This window comes from Parambassis ranga, chromosome 4 (assembly GCF_900634625.1).
Source record: "Parambassis ranga chromosome 4, fParRan2.1, whole genome shotgun sequence".
NCBI classification, from domain to species: Eukaryota; Metazoa; Chordata; class Actinopteri; family Ambassidae; genus Parambassis; species Parambassis ranga.
In genome coordinates this window covers 17431632-17456718 of record NC_041025.1, presented here as the reverse complement: position 1 = coordinate 17456718, position 25087 = coordinate 17431632, and the positions used below count along the sequence as shown (strand labels likewise).

The 25087-nt window shown below is 40.3% G+C and overlaps 2 protein-coding genes across 5 annotated transcripts in view; both read left to right on the top strand.

Annotated features, from left to right (window-relative positions):
- rabgap1l (RAB GTPase activating protein 1-like) overlaps window positions 1-25087 on the top strand; it is an 85067-nt gene that overhangs the window by 13508 nt on the left and 46472 nt on the right. For 3 of the 4 annotated variants that reach the window (XM_028404795.1, XM_028404796.1, XM_028404798.1), the window contains 3 exons: window positions 1691-1820; window positions 5643-5736; window positions 6977-7127. In XM_028404795.1, the coding sequence (XP_028260596.1) occupies window positions 1691-1820; window positions 5643-5736; window positions 6977-7127 (375 nt within the window). The remainder of the gene's footprint in view (window positions 1-1690; window positions 1821-5642; window positions 5737-6976; window positions 7128-25087) is intronic. The other variant, XM_028404797.1, reaches the window with a different exon arrangement.
- gpr52 (G protein-coupled receptor 52) lies at window positions 16565-18888 on the top strand. The gene has a single exon (XM_028404804.1). The coding sequence runs from the start codon at window positions 17370-17372 to the stop codon at window positions 18480-18482; it is 1113 nt and encodes a 370-aa protein (XP_028260605.1). The 5' UTR covers window positions 16565-17369; the 3' UTR covers window positions 18483-18888.

Sequence of the window (25087 nt, the reverse complement as noted above, 5' to 3'; positions counted from 1 at the left end):
TGGACTGGTGCTGTGGTTAAGAGCTAATTAAAAGATAATATTGTGAGGAGGTTTCCTTAGAAGATTGCAATCAGAGGTGATACACACACACACACTCTTATGTAGTCCTATTGTTATATTTTGCCAAAAACAGTCATTAGCCATCTGAAGCACCAAGCAGTCATTATCTGAGCCAAAATCCCAGAAATTTCTTTCTCCGTCTGCTTCGCTGAAAAATGTATTCAGTGTCAGTTTTGTTTGGAAAACAAACCTGCTAAGGCTGTCTGCTAGATCACGTCCAAGTTTATTTGAAGAATGAGTCCTGGCAAGTTCAACTCAAGATCAGATTTAGAGACGTTAAACAGTGATAATAAACATTCCTAAAAGATTAGCAGACAAACATAAAATATTTGTTTGAGGTTTTGATAAGAACTCACTTTTTTCACACTAGAAAATACTGAAATAGGAAAAATGAACAAAGTATTCTTTCCTGTTTCATCTGCCTTTTAAGAAAATCTTGATACTACATTCACTAATGAGTGAACTACAACTACAGAGAAATGACACAATAACATTTAGCAGAGAAATGCTCTTTCTTTATTAACAAACAATGTTGTTTGATCCTGTTTTTATGTTGTCTCAATTCTTCTTACATATCCGTAGTTGATGAGCCTGTGTTTGTACAGTGAGCAATCTTTGGCACAAATTTCTGTTATAATTTTATCACTGTTAATAATTCATCCCACAGGGTTAACTATTCAATCGCAGAGGCCATGGCAAAGCAAATTATGCTACCTAAGCCTCCTCAGATTTTCTCTAAAAATAGGCCAGGCTTGATATTCTCTGCCAATTTGTTCTCTCATCACTGACTTGAGTTAGTCATTAGACGCCATGCGAGTGGGCAAATCAATACCGCTCATTGATCCATTCTACCAGGTGGAGGAGAGGGGCAAACAGCACTAGAGTAATTGAATAGACCAGAAATAGACATCAGTTGCTTATGACACTGAAGGTCAAGTCTGATGGTATTTTTGCGATAATGTGCATTTCTTTAGTCTCTAAAGATGCATTTCACAACAGGTTTTTTCTGTCTACAAATGAAAGTGTCCAAAATGATCTTTGACATATTACAGTTTGCTCTTTCAAGCGTGCACTGACTTACATTTTAACAGACAGAATGTCAGCTGTCCTAACTCTGTCATTTCAGTCTCATACCAACACAAAGTGGCCATCTTGAAAAGTGCCAGTCTCAACTACGCCTAGACCTATGATGTGGCAGCAGGCATCTGTCACTTAAAGTGCCCATAGCCTTTTTTGTGTATAACAACTGCCTTGGATGAGTTATATTGAAACAACCATGTACATTTGACATCGAAGAGAAAAGAGTGGTCATTCTTCCTATGAAGGTGGAGATTTTACCATTAAGATCTCTGGGGATTGTCTTACATTTAAAGACACTAGTGCCAATTAAAGTCATAACTCATCAAGCCATTCTGATTGACCCTCAATTAGCAATCTCATACTGACACATGTACTCAATGTATTAAGAGTAGACCATACATATGACTTTCTGTACTAGAGGTATACATGTAAACAAAAATAGTGCATATAATAACATTTTATGTAAGATGAATGATTATTGATTGCAAAATGATTTGATTAATATATACAAATTTGTCAAATTCTCATGTGTGCATTCATGTGTGTACAGCAGGCACCAGAGAGAATCAGTCAGAGCGATGCGGTGTATGAGGTAGTGAGTCTTCAGAGGGAGGCAGAAAGAAACAATGAGGGAAGAGGACCGCTGGCCTCACCTACTGAGGAAGAGGAGGCTGATGATGGTAGGTCTCTCTTTCTTGCTCTCTTCATTATTATTCTGAAATTCTTGAAATCTTTCTAAAGCCAGTCAGGCTTTCATTGTCTCTGCACTACAGTGACAAGATGCCACAATTCTTCTGCAGAAAGCCCCTACTCCCAACACACGTGCACAGAGACACACATGCACGACAGCTCAAATTATTTGTGCTCCAACACCTCATTGAAAAATGTGACCTTACATTCTTTAGTGCTTAACAAATCCTCTGCTACCTTCAGATGCATGAAAAGAATTGGTTCTCCACAGATAGTGTGTTGGTGGAAGCAATATATATCCAACAGTCGTTTTTATTTCTTCTCTGTGAGCGCCTCATCTAAATGAGATCATCTGTCCAGATATGCAGTCTGAAATAGAGGCTTGCTAACATACACACCCAGACACACACCCATACATATTTACGGTGTTTCTATACCAAGGCCTTGTCGTTGGCAGACATGCATCAGTAGTGAAGTTTAATTTTGTTTAGGCACATAAACATCGGCGTGGATGTATGCACGAATGTGTGTTGGAAATTGTTTATGCGGCTTGTGCATAAGTGAGTGCGGCCAGGCGTGTGGTATCACTGTGGATGGATGGTGTAGAGTTTGAGTCTGTGTTTTGCAACAGATTTTGTGTATGTGTTACCCTGTGCACCGCAATGAGCTGCAGGCACAGTCTCAGGGCTTTTGGATGGTTATTTGTGTGATTATGCACGCTTGAGTATGTGCTCGTGCGTCTAGCATGTGGAGCCTGGCCCAATCCTGTTAAGGCTTGTTGGCTTACAGCGCTGCAGTGCTGCAGTGTCAAGAACCATCAAACACCCCTCACATGCCCTTTTAGGCTGAGGTTTACAGCACTCTACAGTCAAATAGACATTAAGCTAATGCCTTAAAATAAGATAACATTAGCTGCAAACAGAGCATCCGGCACCAGTTGACAATAACGTAAAATTAGCAGCTTATCAGGGTTATTGTTTTTTGATTGACACATTAAATCTATTAAATATAAACATGAAGTTTTAAGATGACAAGCCATAGCAGAGTAGAAGCAGTGTTCCCAAAAGGAGAGGCGAAATAGCAGTAACATTAACAGCACTAACACTGGCTGTTAGACTCCAGTGGTTCCCAAACATGACCCAGTTTCAGCCAACTAATTTAAACAGGACTGGCATTTCCACCTGAACACTGGTGGAGTAGATTAAGCCTGGCTTCGATTCAGACTGCACGCTTCATGATAATCATGGTTTGGAGAGAAAAGTGCACCCACTTTACAGGTGTGTGAGTGCACATGTAAATGCACACTCCTGTCACTTGCACATTTCACTGTGTGTGTGTGTGAATATTACTTAAGTGCAGCAAAATGAATTCAAATTGAAATAATCAGAACCTAAATGCAAATGGAAGAAAATTGGCTTGGTGGTCTTGACAGTTTGACAATTTAACCCATGCTGTACAAGTGTCCACAGTTATGAGGACAACACAACACAATATAAATCTTGAAAAAACATCCCTTCTTTAAAAAATGTAATAAAAACTTTTTTTGTCAAAATGTTTTTCAACTTTAGAGGCTTATCTTCATGTTTTGTGCTGCCTCTCTTGCCTTCTTGGTTGGAAGCAGTTTTTTTTTTTTTTGCTTTTTCACCTTGAAGCATTAGAACGTAATGGAATGGGAGTTGAAAATTGCATCTCTTATGTCTATCTTTTGACTTGCTGAAAGTTACGAGGCAGCCGCCAAGGCTGGGCCTGACGGCTTTCAACAGGCACCGTGGGTGCCATTCAAAAGGCTTTTTCTATAACGCCTCTCTCCTCTCCCAGAGCTGAAAATTGGAGGCGCTCAGGGCTGTAGAGATGGAGGTCAGTCTCATTGTGTACAGAAATGAATACACTCCCAGTGTAGATGCCACCGCTGTGCAAACACACATTCAATTCATGTGGATATATTTTTTTCTTCTTGGAAGCTGCTATGAAAAATAGGCCTGAAGCTGACATTCTCTGTTTTTTCACAGCATGTTTTGTAATAGTGTGTGTGTGTGTGTGTGTGTATGTGTGTTTTTTTTGTTTATTATAACACACATTCTTTCAATCACACACACACACACACACTGATGGATTTATACTGTACCTCCCCTGTCATCACACAGTTTTTATGTCCTTTTGACTTCATCAGTCACAAATTATTCTGTCATACAGTAATGAAAATGAAGAAACAGGCAGAGCTTGTTGTAATTAGTATACTGTTATTAAATAAGAATTTGTAGTCAAAACTAAAATTGAATAGAGTACAACATAAAAGAGCATCTTTCACACAATCATTAGAAATTTCAGCTTGGTTTAAAATAGACAAAACTAATCCACTAGTGGCTGCAACATCAGAGAGATCCAATTTGAAAGTAATCCTACAGTGAATGTGCAGTCCCTCTCCAGATTAAAAGGTAAAAGTAATGGCCCTCGTCTCCATAGTTTCTTTCATCACCTGGTAAGTTTGCAGGTTCACTGGGCTCACGCTTCCCTGCCACGTGGCCCTAGCAAATCTGAAGACAGAGGCAGCAGCTTTGTGCTGGGTCTGAATCACTTGAAAGGACTCATCAAGCATTTATAAAGACCTGAAAAGCTCCTGCTGAGGCTCTGAGGATGTATAGGAGCAGCATTGCATTGAGCTCATTGGCTAAATGCTCTTAGGGAAAATGTCTTTACTTGTTATTTAATGTCAAGGCCTTGAGTAAAACCGTGAGTGGGAGTGAATGATACCTTTCAACATGTCACTGGGGTATTAAGTTAACAAAGTGTGAGGGCACCTTTGTGTTCTTTTCATGGTTACATCATTTGTATAATGTTCCATAGTTCCAGTGGCAGTGGGATTCATTTGAAAGGTTGATAGATTCTAGCCATGCTGAATCTTCTGTGGTTTTTGTCCCACAGATGTTTTAAGAGGCTGCACGATTGTGGCCAACATGATAACCAGGTTTATCGGCTTTTCTAGGATTGGTGTATTCCAGATTTTCTTTGCCAAGCTGAATTAAACAGCTTTAAAAGGGAACGCCTTCCACCATTACATCCTCATGCACTTTCTTGAATGATGACAACGAGGCAGGGAGGAGAAAGTTTGGAGTAGTAGAAAGTTTCTTTTACACGAGACAGAAATCCTCACTTAAAAGGGGAACAATATCAAATTACTGTATATGTCTGATTTATTTTTATTTTTTTCATACACCCATGTCTGTGGTAAATGATTTATCCTATAGTAGTGTAGATATACCCACTATAAATATACATGCTGATCAATCTGTTAGTCTGTGTATATGTGTGTGTGTGTGTTTGTTCCAGGGGTGGGCGGTCACTGTGTGGGGATCAGTTCATCTCTCTAGCAGCAGAGCAGGCCAGACAGTCAATTAGTGCTTTTGCATCTAAACACAAGTGGTTCGCTGTGCTGATTGCCTCTTGTCTGCCTCACGACCCACCAGACAGGAGAACTGTTATAATGGAGGGTGTAGGCACTGCACAGGCACTCCTGCCTCTCTTTAACTCTGTAGTATCACTATTATCATGTTTTAAAATGTGCCATGTGTATTGGAGTAGCTTTATAGCTCTATGGTTTTCATTTATAAAACAAATATCTCATTCCAATGGACTGATCAGCAGAATTAGTCCTACCCCTTCAGATACGCGGTGAAAAATCCAAAACATAATGTCCTACCTCATAAATACAAACATGGCACAACACATACAGTTTTACACGGTGTTGGATGAAGGTGGGGATATCAGGTCACAGTATTGGATGTTTTATACTTTAATATCTGTGTTTCCTGCAGACAGTGACAGTGAAATCTCCAGTGGGACGGGTGACGTTTCCAAAGACTGTCCTGAGAAAATCCTGGAGTCCTGGGGAGGAATCCTCAACAGATGGTAAGGCTTCAAAAGACACAAAAGTGAGGGGGAAGAAAAGATGACAGATATTTGAATTTAGACAGGATGAGATTGTGATACATGTCATTGTATAGCATGTAAAGCATTTTTAGCTCCTTTAGCTTCTTTGAGGTGACACATCGATGCTCAAAAATAAATCAGGCCCACTCTGCCTCATCCCGAATGTGATTTACAGTACAGGGCCTGGGCTTCCTCCATTATTGCAGTGTGACTGCTTTATCATCCCAGTTTATATGGATTACTTACTCAAAGCTGAGACTTTAATGAAGTATCAATCAATTTAATTCAAATGGAATGTACCTGCCTGAAGAACAGAAAATATGTAACTGTCCAAATTCTTACTGTTTGCACTATATATAGATGAGTTCATTTATCTGCTGCATCACAAACTGTCTACCCCCATCCTTTGATACATGCAGCTTTAGGTACAGTGCAGTCCTTATTAACTGAATAAAAGATGTTTCAGGCATTTCATTTGAGTTCAGAGCCTGTTTTCCTGCTGTTGCATCAGCACAATGAAGTGAAGTTTATTGGGAAATTGCTTTCATATGGCCTCAATAAATGCATTATGATGAGATTTCAAGCATCATTAAAAAGAGCTGACATTGTGTTTTCAAAAGCAGGGTGGGAGCTTGGCACTGCTGTTTTTTATTCCAGACTACAGATTGTACTTGGTACGGTTTTCTGTGAGATGGGTAATAAAATTATACTCTACGCTATATTCAGTGAGATGGGTGCTGCTATAATTAATACTAAATACAAGCACTTAGGCAATACAATATGTACTTATGAACTGATTATTGTAATCACTACTGCAGTAAATATTGTAATTGCATGTACTTGGATTGAGTGAAGAAGTGAATGTGTGAGCTGTTGTTGCACAAATTTACAGCACACAACTGCAGCAGCCTGTTTTTGTACCAGGTAGCACAGGTGAATGTGTGTCTGTAAATAAGCTTGGTGTCAAAGGAACATTTGACCCCACGGGATTTATTTTTTAATTTTTTCTTGTTCCTTGTTCTAGTTTGTTTTGCTGTTAGTTGCCAAATTATGGAACTGACAAACTTGCAGGGTCTACACTTTACCCATATGTCATCTGAAAGGCAAAAAATGACCAAAAAATTATTTACTATATCTTCTCTGATGTGTAAACTTTCAGTTTACATGGCTGAACAAGATTGACATCGCAAAATAATTTGCTTTTGGTTGTGTGTATCAGGCATGGGAACCTGTCCACTCGTCCAAAGGGTTTGCCCTCATTGGTTCGCAGTGGCATTCCTGAGCCACTCAGAGCTGAAGTCTGGCAGCTGCTGGCTGGTTGCCACGACAACCATGACCTGCTTGAGCACTACCGCATCCTCATTACCAAGGTAAACGCAGACACACTCACACTAACCTGGGAGGGACACCTGCTTATAAGAAGATGCATTTATGATAGAAAAGCTGACACAAAGCAGGTTTTATTGTATTCTGACCTGAGGGCATGGCAGCAAGCTGTAATGGTTTATTTAGATTTTAACAGGTTGATGTTGTAGTTGTCTCATGTTGACAACTGCAGGTCACAATTATTTTCTCTCATTAGTCTCACTTGCTTATCAACTGAATACATGCATACATTACAATACATACATGTCATCCTTTTCTTTACATGTGGATCGGGCTTAGTGAGACAATCCAGACCCAGGTTTGTTTTTGGTGAAAACCAGATGTTTGTTGTTGTGACTGCACATTCGCTGTGTGCATGTGTTTCACCATCATGTCAATATGGTGAAAAAAAGCTGAACATATTTTCCCTTACTGTGTACTGTGGTTTGTCTAAGTATTATCACTGGCATTGGTGTTCATTAGAGCTGTTCCCCTGAACTGCGTGTCAAGGCAGAGACCACTTTAAATCAGAAATGACATTTTAAATCGAGGCGGCGCTATCTCAGGACTATTACAGCTCATGCTGGCACTTTGGCCTACCAGGGAGCTTGCAAATATTCAGATATTCAGATATTTTGGACCTTTTGTACTGTCAGTTGTTTTCAGGCTGTGTTCACATGTAACCTATTTGGTAGAACCGGCTGCTTAAGGTTTTTAAGGTTATGAAGATGAAATGTTACAGGTGCAAACCATACAGATGTCCTGTGGCTTCTGTGATAACAGCATAATTGTCTGAAGAAAAAACTCGTTTTCCAGCAAGTCAAGACTTTAACATGGCCTTGCATTATTAATCAAGACTACCTATTGATCTCAATACACAAATGCACCGTACCACATAACACAGACTTGGTAGGCAGAGTTGCTCATTAGCTTGTCACACGATGCTGGTTTGGTCCCTGACCCTTATACTCACTAAGTTTTTCACTTATAGAAATAAATTAGTAAGTTCTGTTTACTGCTGAAGATGACCTGCACCGAGAAAGTCTACAGCTTTATGTAATTTTGCCATATGAATATGGAGACACACAGGGTGCTCAATAGGTTAATAAAAAACTTAATTTTTGAAAATTTTTTCTACGTTATTACTGCTTTATTTTTTCCGTATTAAATACCCTTTTTTCAAAAAATGGTGAACAAAGACTGTGACCTATTCTTAGACATTTGTAGTTGGTAAAGTGACAATGCCCCTCTGGGCCAGAAAGCTGCAGCAGCCGTAGGAGGAGGTGATATAAACACATAAAGTCGAAAGAGAGCCTCGCTTTTATGGGTAATAAAATAGTCTTTCTCTTTGCCACACAGTGAGAGAAACTACTTGCCTCGATCAATAAGCAGAGAGAGAGGGGGGAGGAATAGATGGAAAGAAGAAACATTGACAGGAATGTGGACCCATAAATATGAAGGTGTAGAGACTGCAGGGAAAAGAAGAGAAAAGGAATGTCTGTCTTTCCTGAGTCGCATATGTACACGATGTGTACATTTCTTTCTGTTTCTCTCATCTATATATTCTCTATTGGGACATGTCTTCTTTAGCTCTTTCGTTTGTCTACCTTGTGTTCTGTGTCCCCAATTCTTTCTTACAGTGGCTGACTTTTCATCTCTTTTCACAGCACCTTCCTTTCTTCCTTTCTTACATGAGTGATGATCTCCTCCTCCTTTTCCTCCCTCCTTTCTCTCCCTCTTTTTTGTTACATAAGAGCAACTCATTTATACTCATTCCACTGGCTGAGCCACACCCACTTCTTCTGTCTTGCAGGAGTAGTGATGGTATTGATAGGCGGTTGGGTGGGCTATTAATAGCTACACCAAATGAATGGAACTGAGGGAAGGTGGAGGAGGGAGTGGAGGAGGGAACAGAGGCAAATGACAGCAACAGTGAGGGTGATGTGGAGCTTATTATGTCTGTTGTCTGGGCTCAGTGACGACGTTAATGCTGATTGAATTTTAAGTAATTGGATTGCGGAAGGGGTATCGGTGTTGTAAATAAGCGCCATGTATCAACAGAGAATCCATGCAAGGCACCCACAGACAGATTTTTTTTTTAACCATTTCACATTGTGGTAGCCAGTGGGTCAGACCAGGTTAGTGGCCAGTAGCTGGTTGGTTTGAGATCATAGATCACAAGTGTCATGTTCAGTGTTGTGCTGGTCTCATTTATAGTCATCACACCCACGACACACATTCTCATACACACACTGTGGCCTTAGGGCTTCTCAGACATTCACAAATACTTTTTTTTCAGCTGGCGTAGCACTGTGTTTGGGGTTGGGGTTGGGGGTTTGCTACTGACATTTGAACAACCTTTTTTGTGTCCCTTGAGCCAAACAAGCCCAAGGTGTGTTGCCACGCTTGAACCCACAGCTTAAAAAAAGCTCAGCCAGCTATTTCCAGGCCTGCCTCTCCAAAAACCAATCTCACTCACAGCACAGCCAGTGTGTTAACAGAGGTCAGGATCTCTCCTCAGGTTTGACGGCTGTAATCAGAAGCCTGGAACAGTCGTTTCTCCACAGCAGGCTGTAAGAAGGCTCAGGCAGTATGAGACTGAAGGTCTTCCAAGGAGACTGTTTTGCGAAGGGAATTGATTTTTAATTTTTTTCTCTTTTCTTTCTTTCACCCTACATAAACAAAAGTGTACTAGTAAGCAGGGCACCCTGACCCTATTGATAAAATGTTCAATTTTATACACTTTTGCACAGTGATACGAGGACACATAGGCAGTCATTAGAGGGGACTGGGTACTTTCTTCAATGTGCCTCAAGTACACCTGCAGCCATACACACAAGTTACGGTATGTCACAGAATATGATATGATGGCTATTTTTATGTCTTGAGTCACTGCAGAAATTGTGGCTGTGGTAGCAAAGAGTTAATTGGAGAAATTAGTGTCACAAACGATTAGTCTCTTCACCTTATAGTTGTGCTTACATCATTGTTGATTGGTGGGGGTCAACACCTTGTTTAAATATAATCAGAGTAGATATTTAATGCAACAGAAAAGCAGTGTTCCATACATTAGTTGTTGTTAATTAGGATCTTTTCTGTTTTTTAATACCATATCGCTTTTGTTTGGCCCTTGTTGTTTGCTCAGGATATGCTTGCGAGCCTATTGTGACCCTTGAGTGACCCTTGATTTTCTGCCATTCACTTTACACACTTGAGCACGTCCCTCAAAAAACTAAAACAAACCTCGAAATTCTTTACAAAGCATCCCATAAAAGCAGAGATAAGCACATACCGGGGCTGTGACGTGCTTTATATCTTGTAGTTAATTCATATTCAGACCAGGTGCCAACTTGATGTGATGACATTTAATGTCTGTGTACAATCAAAGGTAGCATCAGCCATGCAGCCAGGCTGGAATAATGTTACACCCACGCCTGATAACCCACATACAGATACATGGAGTACAATGTACATAAGACAGGCTGCCATGGTAACTGCATGGGTCCGTGGACTTCTCTATGCTTGAAGTTGTCTCCATGACAATTCTGTGTTTCCTTTCACCTTTCAACATTCAGCTTTATTTAATTACATACTTGATATTTGGATAATTGGAACCTGGGTAGGTGGCGAGCGGCTTATGAATTTCACTTAGTACTGTTTTTAGCCTTACTGCAACCACTGCAGTCACGATCTTTATGTTGTGAATATTTTGTTAAATGTCTCGTGACACTATCTTGGTCCACTGGCTGCACTTGTTTAAATATAATTAAGTCGATAATTAAGCCACATAGTATGTAAGGAGTGTAGTTTAAAAACATGGGATTTGAGACATTCTAGACATTGGGACAACTTGCCTACAGCCGAAAATACATTATGAGACATTATGCTTATATATGTGTATAATGTGTACATTATACACATATATAAGCATAATGTTTCTGGTTTAGTTGCCACAAGTTTGAAGTCTTCTATCCATTCATGGAAGAAAACAAAGATGGTGTTAAGATGTTGGTATAGGCAGTATACCATAACATGACTGTAACAGAAAGTAAAAAAAAAACAAACAGACGTTACACACTGGTAACAAAACAGGTCAGCTTGGCAGTCGACATTTTAGTGTTGATTACTATCTCAAGTTACTGAAATGCTATTCTTTATAAGACTGAGGAATGTTTTTGTCTCCCCTTTGCTCCTTATTTTCTGTGTTATTTGAAACCAGAAAGACGCTGTCAGCAGAAACAGTTTTTCAGTCTCCTTCTTATTCTACCTGTTCAGAACCTGTTCAGAAAATGTGTTTTCATCTCCCATTCTATGCTTTTAACTTTTCGCATAAATCAAAAACCAAGCAAGGATAAAAATGTTGTTGTCTGGTTTTACCTCTGGTTTGTAACCTCCACTTCCTCTACTTTTCCTTCCAGCCATGTTATGGGACAGAAAGACAGCTAATTTACATGTTTTTGAAACCAGGAAACCCGGCCTATGCCTCAAACACACGCACTCTTCCATCGTCCTTCATACTATTGGTAGGGCCCAGCTGCACTGCATGTCCACAATACAGTCATGCAACACCACTTCCATTCTCTCCTCTTCACAATATAGGTCTATTCATAGCACCCATGCCTTCTTGGGTCTGTGTCTGTGCTTCCATTCACATAAAGTGCCTACAACAGGAAACCAGTATGTAAAAGGACACACTCCCTTTTAATCTACACATAAAGAAAATCTATATTTGGAAGGTTTATAGTTGATCGTGTTTAGTTACATTATGTCATTTTCCAGAATATACAGTAGTTAGATGATGGTAGGATTAGTGCTGTCTTTTGTAGACTTGCCATGTAATGTAAATCTTTGGTGTAGAAAGAAATCAAAAACTATTTTTAGGGTGTTTGTTATAAGTGTATTTGTGTTGCTATACAGTAGTGAGTGCATCCACCAAGTGTGTGTATTAGCATAACCTCCTCCCCGTACTGACACTGATATGACAGCCTGCATTAAGGAGAGCCAGCCTCCAGCATCTTATCTGGCCATAGCACTTCTGTGTCTCAGTCCTTGCATCAGTTGTAAACTCACAGCTGGAGTGGTGCTCTGTTTCATCTCTTCCTTACTCACCAGTGTGTATCTCCCATTTCAATAAATCTGCAGGGACTGCAACATTGTTAACATTTCCATCTAGGTGTTGAGTGAAATGAAACTTGGTTTGCCCAGGAAGAGGAACAGTGTTGGTGCTTTTTATTGGCAGTTTAGACAAGATAAAACAGATAAACAGACTAAGCATTGCTTGTTAAAAATTGCAAAATATAACCCCCAGCCTGCATTTTAGACATAGCAACAAACATCAGTTTGTTGTCCTTGTTTCTCTTTGACAAAGACTTACTGTTTACATTCAGCCTTTACAGATGACTAAGAAATGCACATTATATCCTGACCTACATGGCACAAGGACAATAGAAGCTACAGAATACTGAATATAAATATCTTAACCTGAGCGGCCCAGACAGGTCGTCACTGCCATGTGGTGTGAGATTAAATGAAGATGATAGATGGTGATTTCAGTTGGCAGCCTGTCTTTGACCTTTAGCTCCTCTTTACCATTCAGCTGCAGCATTGTGAGGTGTATACATGATGATATTGTGATGGAGGTTAAAATGGATATTTGTTGTGTGCTCATACTCAGTATTTGGTCATGTAAAATTTGGAATTTGGTAACTTTGTACACACAGAAGTTAGCTTACGTCTGACATTTTCCCACAGTCGTGTTGCTACTGTGGGACTGAGTTACCTCTCTAACTATTAATTCTAAAAACAATATTCACATTTTTCTGTTTTGAGAAATTGAAAAAAAACACCCTATAAGCACCAAATTTGAATTAAGTGCACACTATTTTTGTGTGTTTCAAGTCTGACGCTAGCTTCTCTAAGAAAAGCAAATTACAGTGCTACCAGGAAATCATCGTTTATGCCACATCCTCATTTCCACTACAATCTATTAACTGACTTCCGATGTTGGTGCTTCATGATCTTCATCACTGTTGCTATAAATGTCAGAGGAACTCTTGATTACAAGTACCGTGCTAAGCTATTTATCAGAGGAACTAGCTAAAGGCTTGTCTCCAGGCAGTGAACCGGTGCTAATTTCCTTAACTAAACACCTATCACTCCATCTACACCAATGCCTAGTGTCTTGAGGGTTGGCATTGATCATTGAAGCTGGAACAGAGAAGCCAAAGCATTAATGTAATTTAAGTTACCTGAAATGTCTTTATAACCTTCCAGCTTATGACACTTTGCATTTCCATACAACAAAACACTGAAACTTCTTCTAGTAGTTACAGTCGAGGTTGAAACTAGCAATCAAACTTCAATGAGTCCCTCACCTTCTCCTGGTAAAGCGTCTTTGTACAGGGTGGTCAACACCTTTTCTCATTACTTACTGCTGTCTGCATGAACCTTCAGGGTAAACACCTTTTTAATGTAGATGTAAACGCCCTGCTTATGCTGACACACTGCTGCTGAGACTGAAATCAGCGGGAGCTAAGGGGTGGAGAGGGGTGGGCTGCTGGGAAGCAGTGAAAGGTGAATCAGCCTCCACCTTTGTTTCCTAGAGGCCCTGCTGGCTTTGTTTTGGAGCAGAATGAATTATTAACGGTGGCCTTCTGGTCGTGTTTTTCATCAGTGTCCACCTCCGAAGGTAAAGAGCAGTGTGCTGAGAGATCTCCATTGACTAGCTCTTTCCATAGTGACAGCAGAACTGTCTGCCTCAACTTTTTTTTAGTCTTCACTTTGTCTCTCTTTATTTTTAGCTTTCTGGTCTTTCTGACGATTCTGTTTCTCTTTATTGCACTGTTTTTCTGAATGACCTCAAATGATCTGTGATGTTAAACATTACACGATGCTACTCCTAATTCATTTAAAGTTGTCTATTTTGACACATATGATTATTTAATGCTAGCACCTGTTATCAAAGGTGTCTGTTGTCTTTGTTGTTTTCCCTTGCTTTAAATGTTTTAATTCAAAGTACATTATGATGAGATAAATCACAAATTGTGCTGTGACACACACTTTAGTTATACCCTTCTGAAATTGAAATTTGTAGGTCTAGTCTAGTTAAGTGCAGGTTTAGCCATTAAATGGTGATGCCTTTCCTATGGAAGACACATTATCTTGAGGAAGCACATTAGATGATTTAACAGTATAACTTTAGTTTAGTTAAATTATGTTTTTTAAATATTTTTGAGGATGTGTGCTGCTACTCACTGTCTCATTTCAGTGTAGCTCAAATACTCTTCTACCTCTGTGCTTGCTTTTGATTTGTGTTACAGTTGCTCTGTTCAAACATCAGTTTTCCAAATACTCAAAGTACTCTTCTCTTCCAGGAACAGGCCAGGTGCAGTGTTGTTTCCAAATTAGGCATTTTCCATCCAACTTGCAGCCGGGCAACTCCCTATTGGCTCTAATGTGCACACAAAAAAAGAAACAGTAACATTAAGAAAGTTGTTTCTGAATTGTCTTTTTGTAAAATTGTGCCTGGCCACAATGCTTTGACAGTTTCTTTCCATCCACCCTTCTGCTTTAGCCAATTTGCTGTCACTTGATCCTTTTCTATCATCTGCTGGCCAGAGGATGCTCCCAACTGGCCGAAATGCCTGGCAACTGTAACTAAGGGGCAGACATAACTGTGCTAAGCTGTGGGTTAAATAAAAAATAAATAAAGTAAGCAGAAAAACCTGGAGCCTGGTTGGACGAGGTGGAGGATGCATTTTACAAGGATTAGCCATCCAACATGTCTCTCAGGACAATGAAGCTTTGCTGCATATATGAAAAGTGTGAAGTAACGTTTATTTATTTTTTATTATTTGGCCTAGTGGAGGCTGATCACTGCTGGCACTAAATTAATTATTTTCTTCTTCTCTTAAATTAGAATCTGTAAGGGTGACTAAATATTTTCATGACATAATTTAGGAGCTATTTTTAGTCATGCATTTTTATAGCTTTTGGTTGTATGATTAAAGCAGACCTGTGCTTTTAAACACTAGGAAAAGTTTATGTATGCAGAAGAAGTGGGACTGAAACAGGAAGGAGAGGGGGGTAAAGGGGGGAGGGGGCTTTAGTTAATAGAAAATAGACTGTGAGAGATAAGTGATATGTAAATAGGAAATGTATCCAAATTTACCTCGGGGAGAAAGCCAGTGTGAGAGACAGGATAATGTGGCAGGGAGCCTCAGGTGCAGCTGGGAGGGGAGGAGGCAGGGCGATGAGCGAGAGGCTGAACAAGAAAGAGGGAGGGATTTTGTTTGTGTGTGACTTTGTGTGTGTGTGTGTGTGAAAATAGAGAGAGAGAGAGAGAGAGAGAGAGAGAGACTTGAGTGTGCAAGCTAGAGAGGTTGTGTGGTGAGGGAGAGAGAGGGAGGGAAGTGTAAGCCAGTCACAGCATCTCTCCTCACTGCACCAGGGCTGAGGGACTCTTCATCCCCTCGCTTCCCTCGCTGCAGATTTAACTCATTTCCATCAGCGCAGTCATCTTTTTTTTTCTTGCATTTTACTTGCTGCTTTGGACAGATGCATTGCATTCATCTCTTTCTGTGTGCCAGGATCTGAGGATTTATTTATTGAGAACGTGGATCGTCCCATTTATTGGAAGTAAAAGGGGCCGTTCGCAAAGGACAGTGCCTAAAACTGAGACTCCGACTTGGACTTGGTCCTTTCTTTATGCTGCTAGAGTGGATTTCCCTTTTGTTGTGCTGCCAGTGTTTTGTTCAGGGTGACATAGAGAGGAGTTAAAGGCAAGGCTATAAGACCCCTCACCTCTACAACAAAAGAGTGCATACTTGAAAGGAGGCAAGTTAGAAAATCTGTTTGCATTAAGCACTGGATGAGAATGTACTAAGCCTTGCCAAGCACTGGCACTGCTTCAGAATGTCACCACGATAGGGATAAATGAGTGGATCACTGATTGATCCCCGAACCCCTCTCTGCAAGTGTCTGCCACAGGATTGCTGAGGAGTCGAAGAGAGTGGAGCGCTGAGTTACTCAGCTGGCCTCTCATTGCTCCTGGAGAGTCCTTTCACATGCCTGCATGGGAGTCTGACATTCAACACTTACATCAGCTACTGGACATTTACGTTTGTTTGCCTTTTGCAACTTGCAGTCCAGAGCACTGAGAGGCAAGTTTGCAGATTTGGATTTAAACTTTATTTACTTTCTCATCTGGACATTTGGATGTGCTTTGCTTTTTTACGTCATTCTGCCTCAGGATGCCTCGTAAACACATTTTCCCCCCACCGCCATGTGTGCTGAGAGAGCTGTGACATTATCTCCTGCGGAGATCCCCATGTTGTTCTAGCCTGTGTCTGTGTTTTGATTCAGACAATAGCTGGGCATACATGGGCTCCAGACACTGACCAGAGGACCACCAAAATAAGAGAAGCCTGCTGTTACACAGTAAACAGACTAGCCTCCATGGGAGAGTGAACTTTGGATTGTATAGAAGGAATGATTTCCTGAGATGGATGTAATTATAAAACAAGACAGACTACCTATAGGAAGCTTTTTTTCCTCTGTGGTGTGGTCATTTAAATGTATATTAGAGAGGTAACTGCATCCAGTAAATCTCATCCCCACTGTAGGTGTGAAATAGGAGATACATGCTGCTTACTTATTTAATCTCCTCTAAGGATCGGTCGAGTAAGGGGAGCATTGTACTTCATGCTTTAACTGTGTGCGGTTTTCCCCATCACATCTGTGCTGTCTGTGAGGACAGCTCGTGCCCCAAGACTCCTGGTAGCTACTTTCATTAGAATCAGGCAACGTGGCCACCGCCTGGGAGGCAAAGCAGCAGGGAGTCTTGCCTTTGGAATAGTTGCTGGTTACAACACTAAGGCTACCCAGCTTTAGATTTACTGGAGGAATACAGGATTTTTTTTTTCATCTACCCTTCTGACTGTTACCCCTTCACTACCTTCACTAACCATGTGTGATTGCAAAGGAGAGCTGAACAGGTTGTCCTACCCTCCTAGAGGCTGTATTGATTTTTCTTCAGTCAATGTTCATTTGATTGAGACCCAGCTATGTGAAAGTAAGGTGAAAGAGAGCATGAGTGTGCAAGAGAGCATATTGAGCCTTGTGAACTGAGGGAGGCTGCAGACGCCTGCTGAAAAACGGGAGACAGACGGGCAGTTCTCCAGTTTCAGGCCAGCTGCCTTATGGGTGGCACACCACAAACCTGACCCACCTGGATAGCACCCAGAACAATGAACCAGTCTGATCTGACAACAGACCCCGTACTCTCTGCCAACAGCAGCCATGGAGACGTCTATCCCGGTAGGGCCTCCAACCACTCCTGTCCTTTGGGCTGGGGGCTGAATGAAGGCCTCGAGGCTTGTGTACTGGAGACTGCTGTCATTGTACTCCTCACAGTTCTTATTATTGCCGGAAACCTGACGGTGATCTTTGTGTTCCACTGTGCCCCTCTGCTGCACCACTACACCACTAGCTACTTCATCCAGACAATGGCCTACGCTGACCTGCTGGTGGGTCTTAGCTGCCTGGTGCCCACCTTGTCTTTACTCCACTACCCAGCAGGTGTCCAAGAACCAATCACATGCCAGGTTTTCAGCTATGTCATCTCTGTTCTGAAGAGTGTTTCAATGGCCTGCTTGGCTTGTATCAGTGTAGATCGCTACCTGGCCATAACTAAACCACTATCTTACAACCAGCTGGTAACGCCATGCCGACTGCGAGGCTGCATCACCCTCATCTGGCTCTACTCTAGCCTGGTTTTCTTGCCCTCCTTCTTTGGTTGGGGTAAGCCAGGATATCATGGGGATATTTTTGAGTGGTGCGCTTACTCCTGGCCCACCTCTGCACTCTTCACAGGCTTTGTGGTGTGCTTGCTCTATGCACCTGCGGCACTTGTGGTCTGTTTTACCTACTACCACATTTTTCGCATTTGCCAGCAACACAACAGGGAGATCAGTGAACGCCGGGCACGTTTCCCCAGCCAGGAGATGGAGGCTGGTGAAGGTAGTGGGCATCATCAAGGACATGGACCTGACCGGCGCTATGCGATGGTGCTTTTCCGCATCACCAGTGTTTTCTATATGCTTTGGCTGCCATACATAATTTACTTTCTTCTAGAGAGCTCCCATGTGCTGGATAGTCCGGCCCTCTCCTTCATCACCACCTGGCTGGCCATTAGCAACAGCTTTTGCAACTGTGTCATCTACAGCCTGTCGAATAGCGTGTTCCGTCTTGGCATGCGCAGGCTCTCGCAGACTATTTGCTCTTTTAGCCATTGTGCTGCAGATGACCGGGACTTTAAAGAGCCTAAACCGAGAAAAAGAGCAAACTCATGCTCCATCTGAAGGGATGACTTTTACAGGATGACATCAAAAAGATTAGCAGCTGATAAACGTGTGATTCCAATGGCAGGACTTAACCAAACGGGGAAAAAAAACAGTTTGTGTTGTATCAGCCTTTCTGCGGACACCAATGACATTGCCTTGGTCAAAATAACTGTTTATTGTGTTGTACCCTTTTCAAGGAGACAGCAAACAGAGAGGGATGGGCACTCTGGGATGGCTTTTATACTGTGGTATGGTAGAGGCTGTCATCATCCAGGTCAGAGTTGGAGGGAAGACAGAATTGTAAATTCCAAAAGATTCATAAGTATTTCCTCTAATATGACCATGTCATTTTATGCCTGAAAAATTTAGTTTTGTTGTTGTGAATTGGAACAGTCTTTTACTGGATGTCTCCATAATTTCTATGGCTGTCATTAGTAGATTCAACACGGTCTACATGTACCTGTGCTCAAAAGCCTGTTGTAGTTTGTAAATGGATGTTAGCCTGTTTATCCATGTAATCACACACACACAGCGACAGTGTGACAACAGCCATTATGCTGCTGATAAATAACAGATGGTATATGGCCTTGACTGTTTTACAGAGGAAAAAGAGCAGTCCTCTTCTGCTCTCCTTCTCTTACATGCAAGAGAAGTCTAGTCATGATGTCAGGTGTTTTGCCACTTTTCTTATTTAATTAGAGGGAGACTTGCCAGCACCAATCTGACAGCTGTTTAAAATTTGAATGGAGTTGTTTATTCAGACCGTCTGTTAAAGATGGCGCAAAAGTGCACAGTAATCCTAAAACATGAACTGAACATGATGCTGTGTAGACATTTATGCAAAACGTAGAACTGGATTAAGAACACAAAAAATATCTGAACTTAAAGTTTTACAATCCAGAAAATAAAAACCATGCTAAGGTTACCACTTTTAGCATGTATGCAGTCATATCTACACACAAAACAAAAGGTTTAATGCAGAAGAGTGACCTGCTGCTTCAATTGTTTACCGCTTGAAGAATCAGCTAAGTTAGTGCACCCTGAATAAGAAGCACCTTATTTCCAAAACTCTGACCAAGGATGTGTGGGCTTTTCCTGGTTTGACACTGAGGCCTCTTTATTGAGGGCAATGGACTGATGCTCTCAGCAGATATCTACATATATCTATCTGTTTTCCCTACCAGGGTCCTTATTTTCACATAGCAAATATCTAATACCAGAATTTAGCAGCTAACAGCTTAGTGCACAAGTTAGACACCAGCTGATAAATATTGCATCAATTTTCCTTGTGGTGTATAAAGAGGTCCATGATTACTGAATCTTATGACTTTCAACTTTCAACATTTATTGTGCGACATTCTTCCATAAATTATTTTAATTTAGCTGATTTACTGATTTGGTTATTTTGAGTTGCACCTTTTTAATCCACTTGTACATTTGGATAGGTATGTAAAACAATAGTTGAGACACCTGCTGCTGTCTCCAAGTTTTGGGTGACACATACCTGTGTTAATGATGATAATGGGTTTCGTTTTCCAGCAGCAGCAGCGGACAGGAGCTCAGATTAATGTGATGTAAACTGTCTGGAGGTTAAAACGTAACCGGTCTCTGAAATTACATGCTGAGTTGCGTCAGTGTTTAAGGTTATCAGTACCTTATCTTGTTTTGGTTTGTTGAACACTGCTCTTTACTCAACAGTTTCTTCGCGTTTCTTTAAGCCCCACTGGTTTCTCCTGGTAAAGAGCATGAAAAGTCACTGCCCTCAAACTACAGGCCTGAGTGTCTTACAGGCTTTGCAGTGTTTTTGTGAATCAACACAGTAGACCTACAAATGGAAAGCTGGAAACAAAAATATTTTGTAGTTTGTTTCAATTACATTTGTGCCAAGCAACATAAGGAACAGTCCTTAATGGATTGTTTGGGGTTTTTTGTTTCAGATTATTTTTATTCCCTCAGTGTGGTGACTGTTTCTTGGGCATTTAAGTGCTGAAGACATGATTACATGTTGAAGTAATGGCAATCTCACCTTTTTGCTACAGCATGGTAGTATTGTCCCATCAATTGATTTACATTCCCCTGATCAAAGTTTGATCAATGTCAAAGGATGATTTACTTTACAAGCAGCAGCCACTTTGCTACTCTCTGCCCATGTAGTGGTCTTGGTCAGTCTGTGATTTAGGGCTTGCTTGTAGTATATATATATATTTCCATGCAAGGAACCATGTGACACAGCAAACCCAGCTACAGATTATTGTAACTGTTGTTCCATTCTGTGCTGCTCAACAGAACCCTATGTAAATCATTCCTCATTTTAAAGCTGCATTAAGTGATTTTTGACCTCTAGGGGCAGGAAGACTCTTGAGCGTTTCACCCACTGATTATATTATTGTGAGGTTTCTGCAGTTTGCTGCTCACATATTAGGCAGAAACTGAACTTTCTTTGCCACTTAAACAAAAATATTTGGTGAAGCAACATCACCAAAAGAAAAATACTTTTTTACTCTTTTATCACCTTCAAATACACAAGCTCTGTGTGGTTTTGCACATGGTGAAAAGCTTTTAGTTATGCTGGTTGGCTGGCTGAAGTTTATATTGCAGATGCCAGCATTTTTGTTGTACTCGTGTTACTGAGATTGCTGAATTAGTCACATAAAAGCAGCTGTGAAAAGCTACAGAAATTAGTGTTGATTCTCACTGGGACCATCAGTAGTCATTAAATCAAATGAGCTGGCTGATTTGGTATTTAGCATAAAAAAATTGCTTTATGCAGCTTTAATACATTGGAGATTGTTCTGTATATGTGCCTAAAGATGTATTTTGTAGGATAAAAAGTGGGAAAAATATTAGAAAAATAAAAACCATGACATGGACATGCTGCACTTTCCAAAAACATTTTTCAGTTATATAACTTGTGACATTGTGCACTTTAGAGGGTAGTACACTGTCATGTGTCATTTTTCCAGGACTTTGTGATAAAAAGATTAGAAAGGATTTACACTTGAACCAAAAAAAATGGGTCAAGTCATTCATTTTTAACTTCTGCCTTCACATAGGTACGTGTAACAGGAGACAGCAGATTTGTCTGAGTCTTACAGCCATATCACTCTGCATGTTAGAAAGCCGCGTCAAACGTTAGACCTACAAATATAGTTTATTTTTATTTTGGTAGGGTGTGTTTTTTTGTCCTCTGGAACATAGTGCAGTGGGGTAGTAGATGAAATTTATAGGATTGCTGTCTAAGCTTCACAATGTGGTGACAAACAACAACATATAAGACAAAAGAAAACAAAATTCTGTAATCACATTAAATAAAATAGCTCAGTTGTTACCGTATAATGTAAAGGTTGGAATATTCCATTAAAGTGGAGATTACAATTATTGGTCTGAACTTGCACAGATATTCATTACTTTGATAGGCTTTTTTGTAGCAGATTATGTGAAATGTGTGTCTTGGCACAGGGTTTCAAAACTCCCAAGAGCCACTGAAAGACTATAAAAAAAATAAAATGTTTCTATGTGTGTATATTACACTGACCAAACTGAAGTGGTAGAAAAACAAAGCTCAGTTATCTGTTTAACGGGTTGTCTTACATGGATTGATAGGAGCTTTTAGTGGGAAAAAAGAGTTTAATTACAGGATAATATGTATTTATTTATTAAGTTATGTTCAAACCTTTACACAATATACTGTATATGAGTATACTGTATGTAAAGTATGTGTATCTGTTTAAATCTGCTGTACAGCAAAAAATGAAAAAAAAAAAAAAAAAACAAGGAAAAAAATTCTCATTCTGACTGGTATTGTGCATCCATTTGTGTTAAATCAACTACCGTAGGCTGCTGATGTTATAAATAGGAGGCGGGTGTGTTAAATGACACAGTATCTATTTTTTTATTTTGAAATTTTGTCAAAGGCTATGGTTTTGCTGTTGCTGCCAACCTAATAAAGGTGAAAATAGTAGACATTGACATCGGTGTAGATGCTTCTGTGTGTTTTGGTATTAAAAATGATCAGACGGTCAGCTTTCATTCTTAACTCCAGAGTCGCCTCCGCTGTTGTGCACCTTTTTAAAAGAAAGGATGAAGAGAATGGAAGTATGTGCTTGTTACTTTACAGCTGCCAGCTTTAATCCCTAAACTTGATGGGATCCGTGTTATAAGCTCACCCTCGCCTGAGCAAACATAGGCATGGCTCCCTTGAGCAAGATGGTTGTACATACATGTTAATTTAGAAATGTCATGGATGTGTGAAGGTAGCAATGTGTGCATGTCTGAATAATATAATTTCAGAGAGGAGTGAAATAGCTTTGCATTTCTCTAATATATAATAAGTAGATCACATGCGTGACTCCTCATTGGAAAGAAAGAATTGAACGAAAAACTCCAACCCAGTCATTTTATCGGATAATGGAGCCTGTGCAGGATGTTCTCACAGTTTCCATAATGATTCAGGTCTGTTTCTCAGGGATACTCCATGATCATTATGATACATTTCAGGTTCCACAGACTCAAGAGTTATATCCATTTCAGATTTCACAACCACAGCAAACACACCACACACTATTTACTTAGCAACAAAGAGGGAAACAAACAAAGTAAAGGTCTCAGCAGATTGCTGATCAGCTGGCATTTTGCAAGTTTGTAAATCTGCAGCTCAGTGCCTCACTGGTATTGTGAGTTCTTACACACCATTGTGTCCTCCTTGGAGAGCTTGCTTCTAACAGTATGATCTTAGAATATCGTTATACTTTGAACCTTTAGATTACATTCAAAAAGATCTCACTGCTGTACCCAGTGCAGAGAGGAACAAGAGGAAATAACAAAAAGAAGAACAGCTCATTCTGGTTTATTATAAAAAAAATCACTGGGTGATGTGGTCAAACTGAACCATTATTAGAAGGGCAAAGAAAAAAGAGAATTCTTTTAGGAAAGAGAGGAGATAAAGATGAAGATGAACTCTCTGCAATGTCACCTGAATATTTCCTGCACTTAGGTTTTAAGCCCATTGTGGCTTCAGTCATCACCTTTTTGCCAGTAAAGCCATTTAACTTCTCCCTTTAGCATTATGGGTCAAGTGAGAATTATAGACCTGTGACGGCCTCCACCTGACACTCAAAGCAATCAACACCCTTTAATTTAACTTGTGTAGCAAACCTTAGGTGACCAGTGGAGGAAGCACAGTTTTTGGCACTTCTGTGTTGACCTCCTTTTTCATCCCCACAGGTTACTGGTCAGGGAAAATAACCAACAGTGGGAGGATGATCTTTGTTGACTGAAATGAGAGAAGAGTTAGAAAGAGAAACTATTAGAAGGATATAAGCAGTTTATGCTCACCTCTACAATGCAATAGCTCAGTAACATGTTAGGCTTATGTTTAGTGTTGTATATCTGATGATTTTTATTAGCTTTACAGAAAGTTTGCATGTATAATATCAGCCCAAGACAGTTATTCTGAACATATTTTTAGTACTGTATTAGGCTATTTAAGCACAGTGCTGTGAAAATACCTATTGCCAAAAACCTTTTTTTTTTCTGTGTTTGAGTTGTAGTTTTGGAACAAATTCTGTATTTGTTCTTTCAATAGAGAGCACTGCATTCACACTAACTATTCAGCCAAACCACAGGCGGCTTCCCAGTCCAGTCCTCCTCAATATTCATGGCCAACACTATATCAGGAATTCCCTTTTATTTCCACAAATGGCAGCACTCGCCTCACTTCCTCTTTCCCTTTCCATGCTGCCACTCTCCTCCTCCTCCTCCTCCTCTTTCCGTCCTGATTGAAAAAGGACCACCTGACCCTCTTTTGAGGTGGGGAAGTCATAATTGATGGGGAAACCAGTTCCTGTCGGTGTGCTAATGGTGGAGCCCGCGGGCAGCCACCCAAGTCTTTGATGGCATGAGAAGGACACACTAAACACGCACACACCAACACACTCTCATACATCTTGCATAGCCTTGTTTACTCTTTGAAAATATGGGAGCTGACAGGTGTGCCCCTGTATGACTGGAGCTTCAAGTCATTGCATCATTAGATCATATGACTCTGGAGCGATAGTAGGCATAACTTTTAATATACTGTATATAAACACAGAAAACTCAGGGTGATGCTAAAGAAAATGTCCAAGGATCATTAGGATTCATCCTCTGGGGTGAGCATGCATGACGGCAAGCCTGAGTTCTTCTATAATCCTCTTTCACTGTGAGGGAAGTTGGACTATGCAGCAACTATTAACAAATTTTCTTAGTTTTGGGGAGCAGTGTGTGAAAATAAAAATCATCAGGATATCCTAACTGTCTGAAATTAGTTACCTTGTTTTTGAACATGGCAACTTACTCCTGTCCCATTGCTAGTAGAGGAGTCATATTCAACATCATCCTGCCAAAAACATATTTTGTGAACTTTGTTAAAATAATCACTTTTTGCTTTTACTTTTACTCACTTATTGGTTTCGTTTATCTGAGCTTCTTCAAAAGAACAGAATTCAACAGAATTCAAGAGTAAATATTAATGTGCCTTTGCACACAAAAAACAGATGCTTACAGGGTTTTTTTTTATCCAATTTGAGAATGGTTACAGTAAGTAAAGCATAAACTGGACCTACTTTACTGCATCAATCTATTCC

Bases quoted from the DNA above. Each gene is read 5' to 3' on its own strand.
- gpr52 (XM_028404804.1), top strand. From the start codon at position 17,370: ATGAACCAGTCTGATCTGACAACAGACCCCGTACTCTCTGCCAACAGC.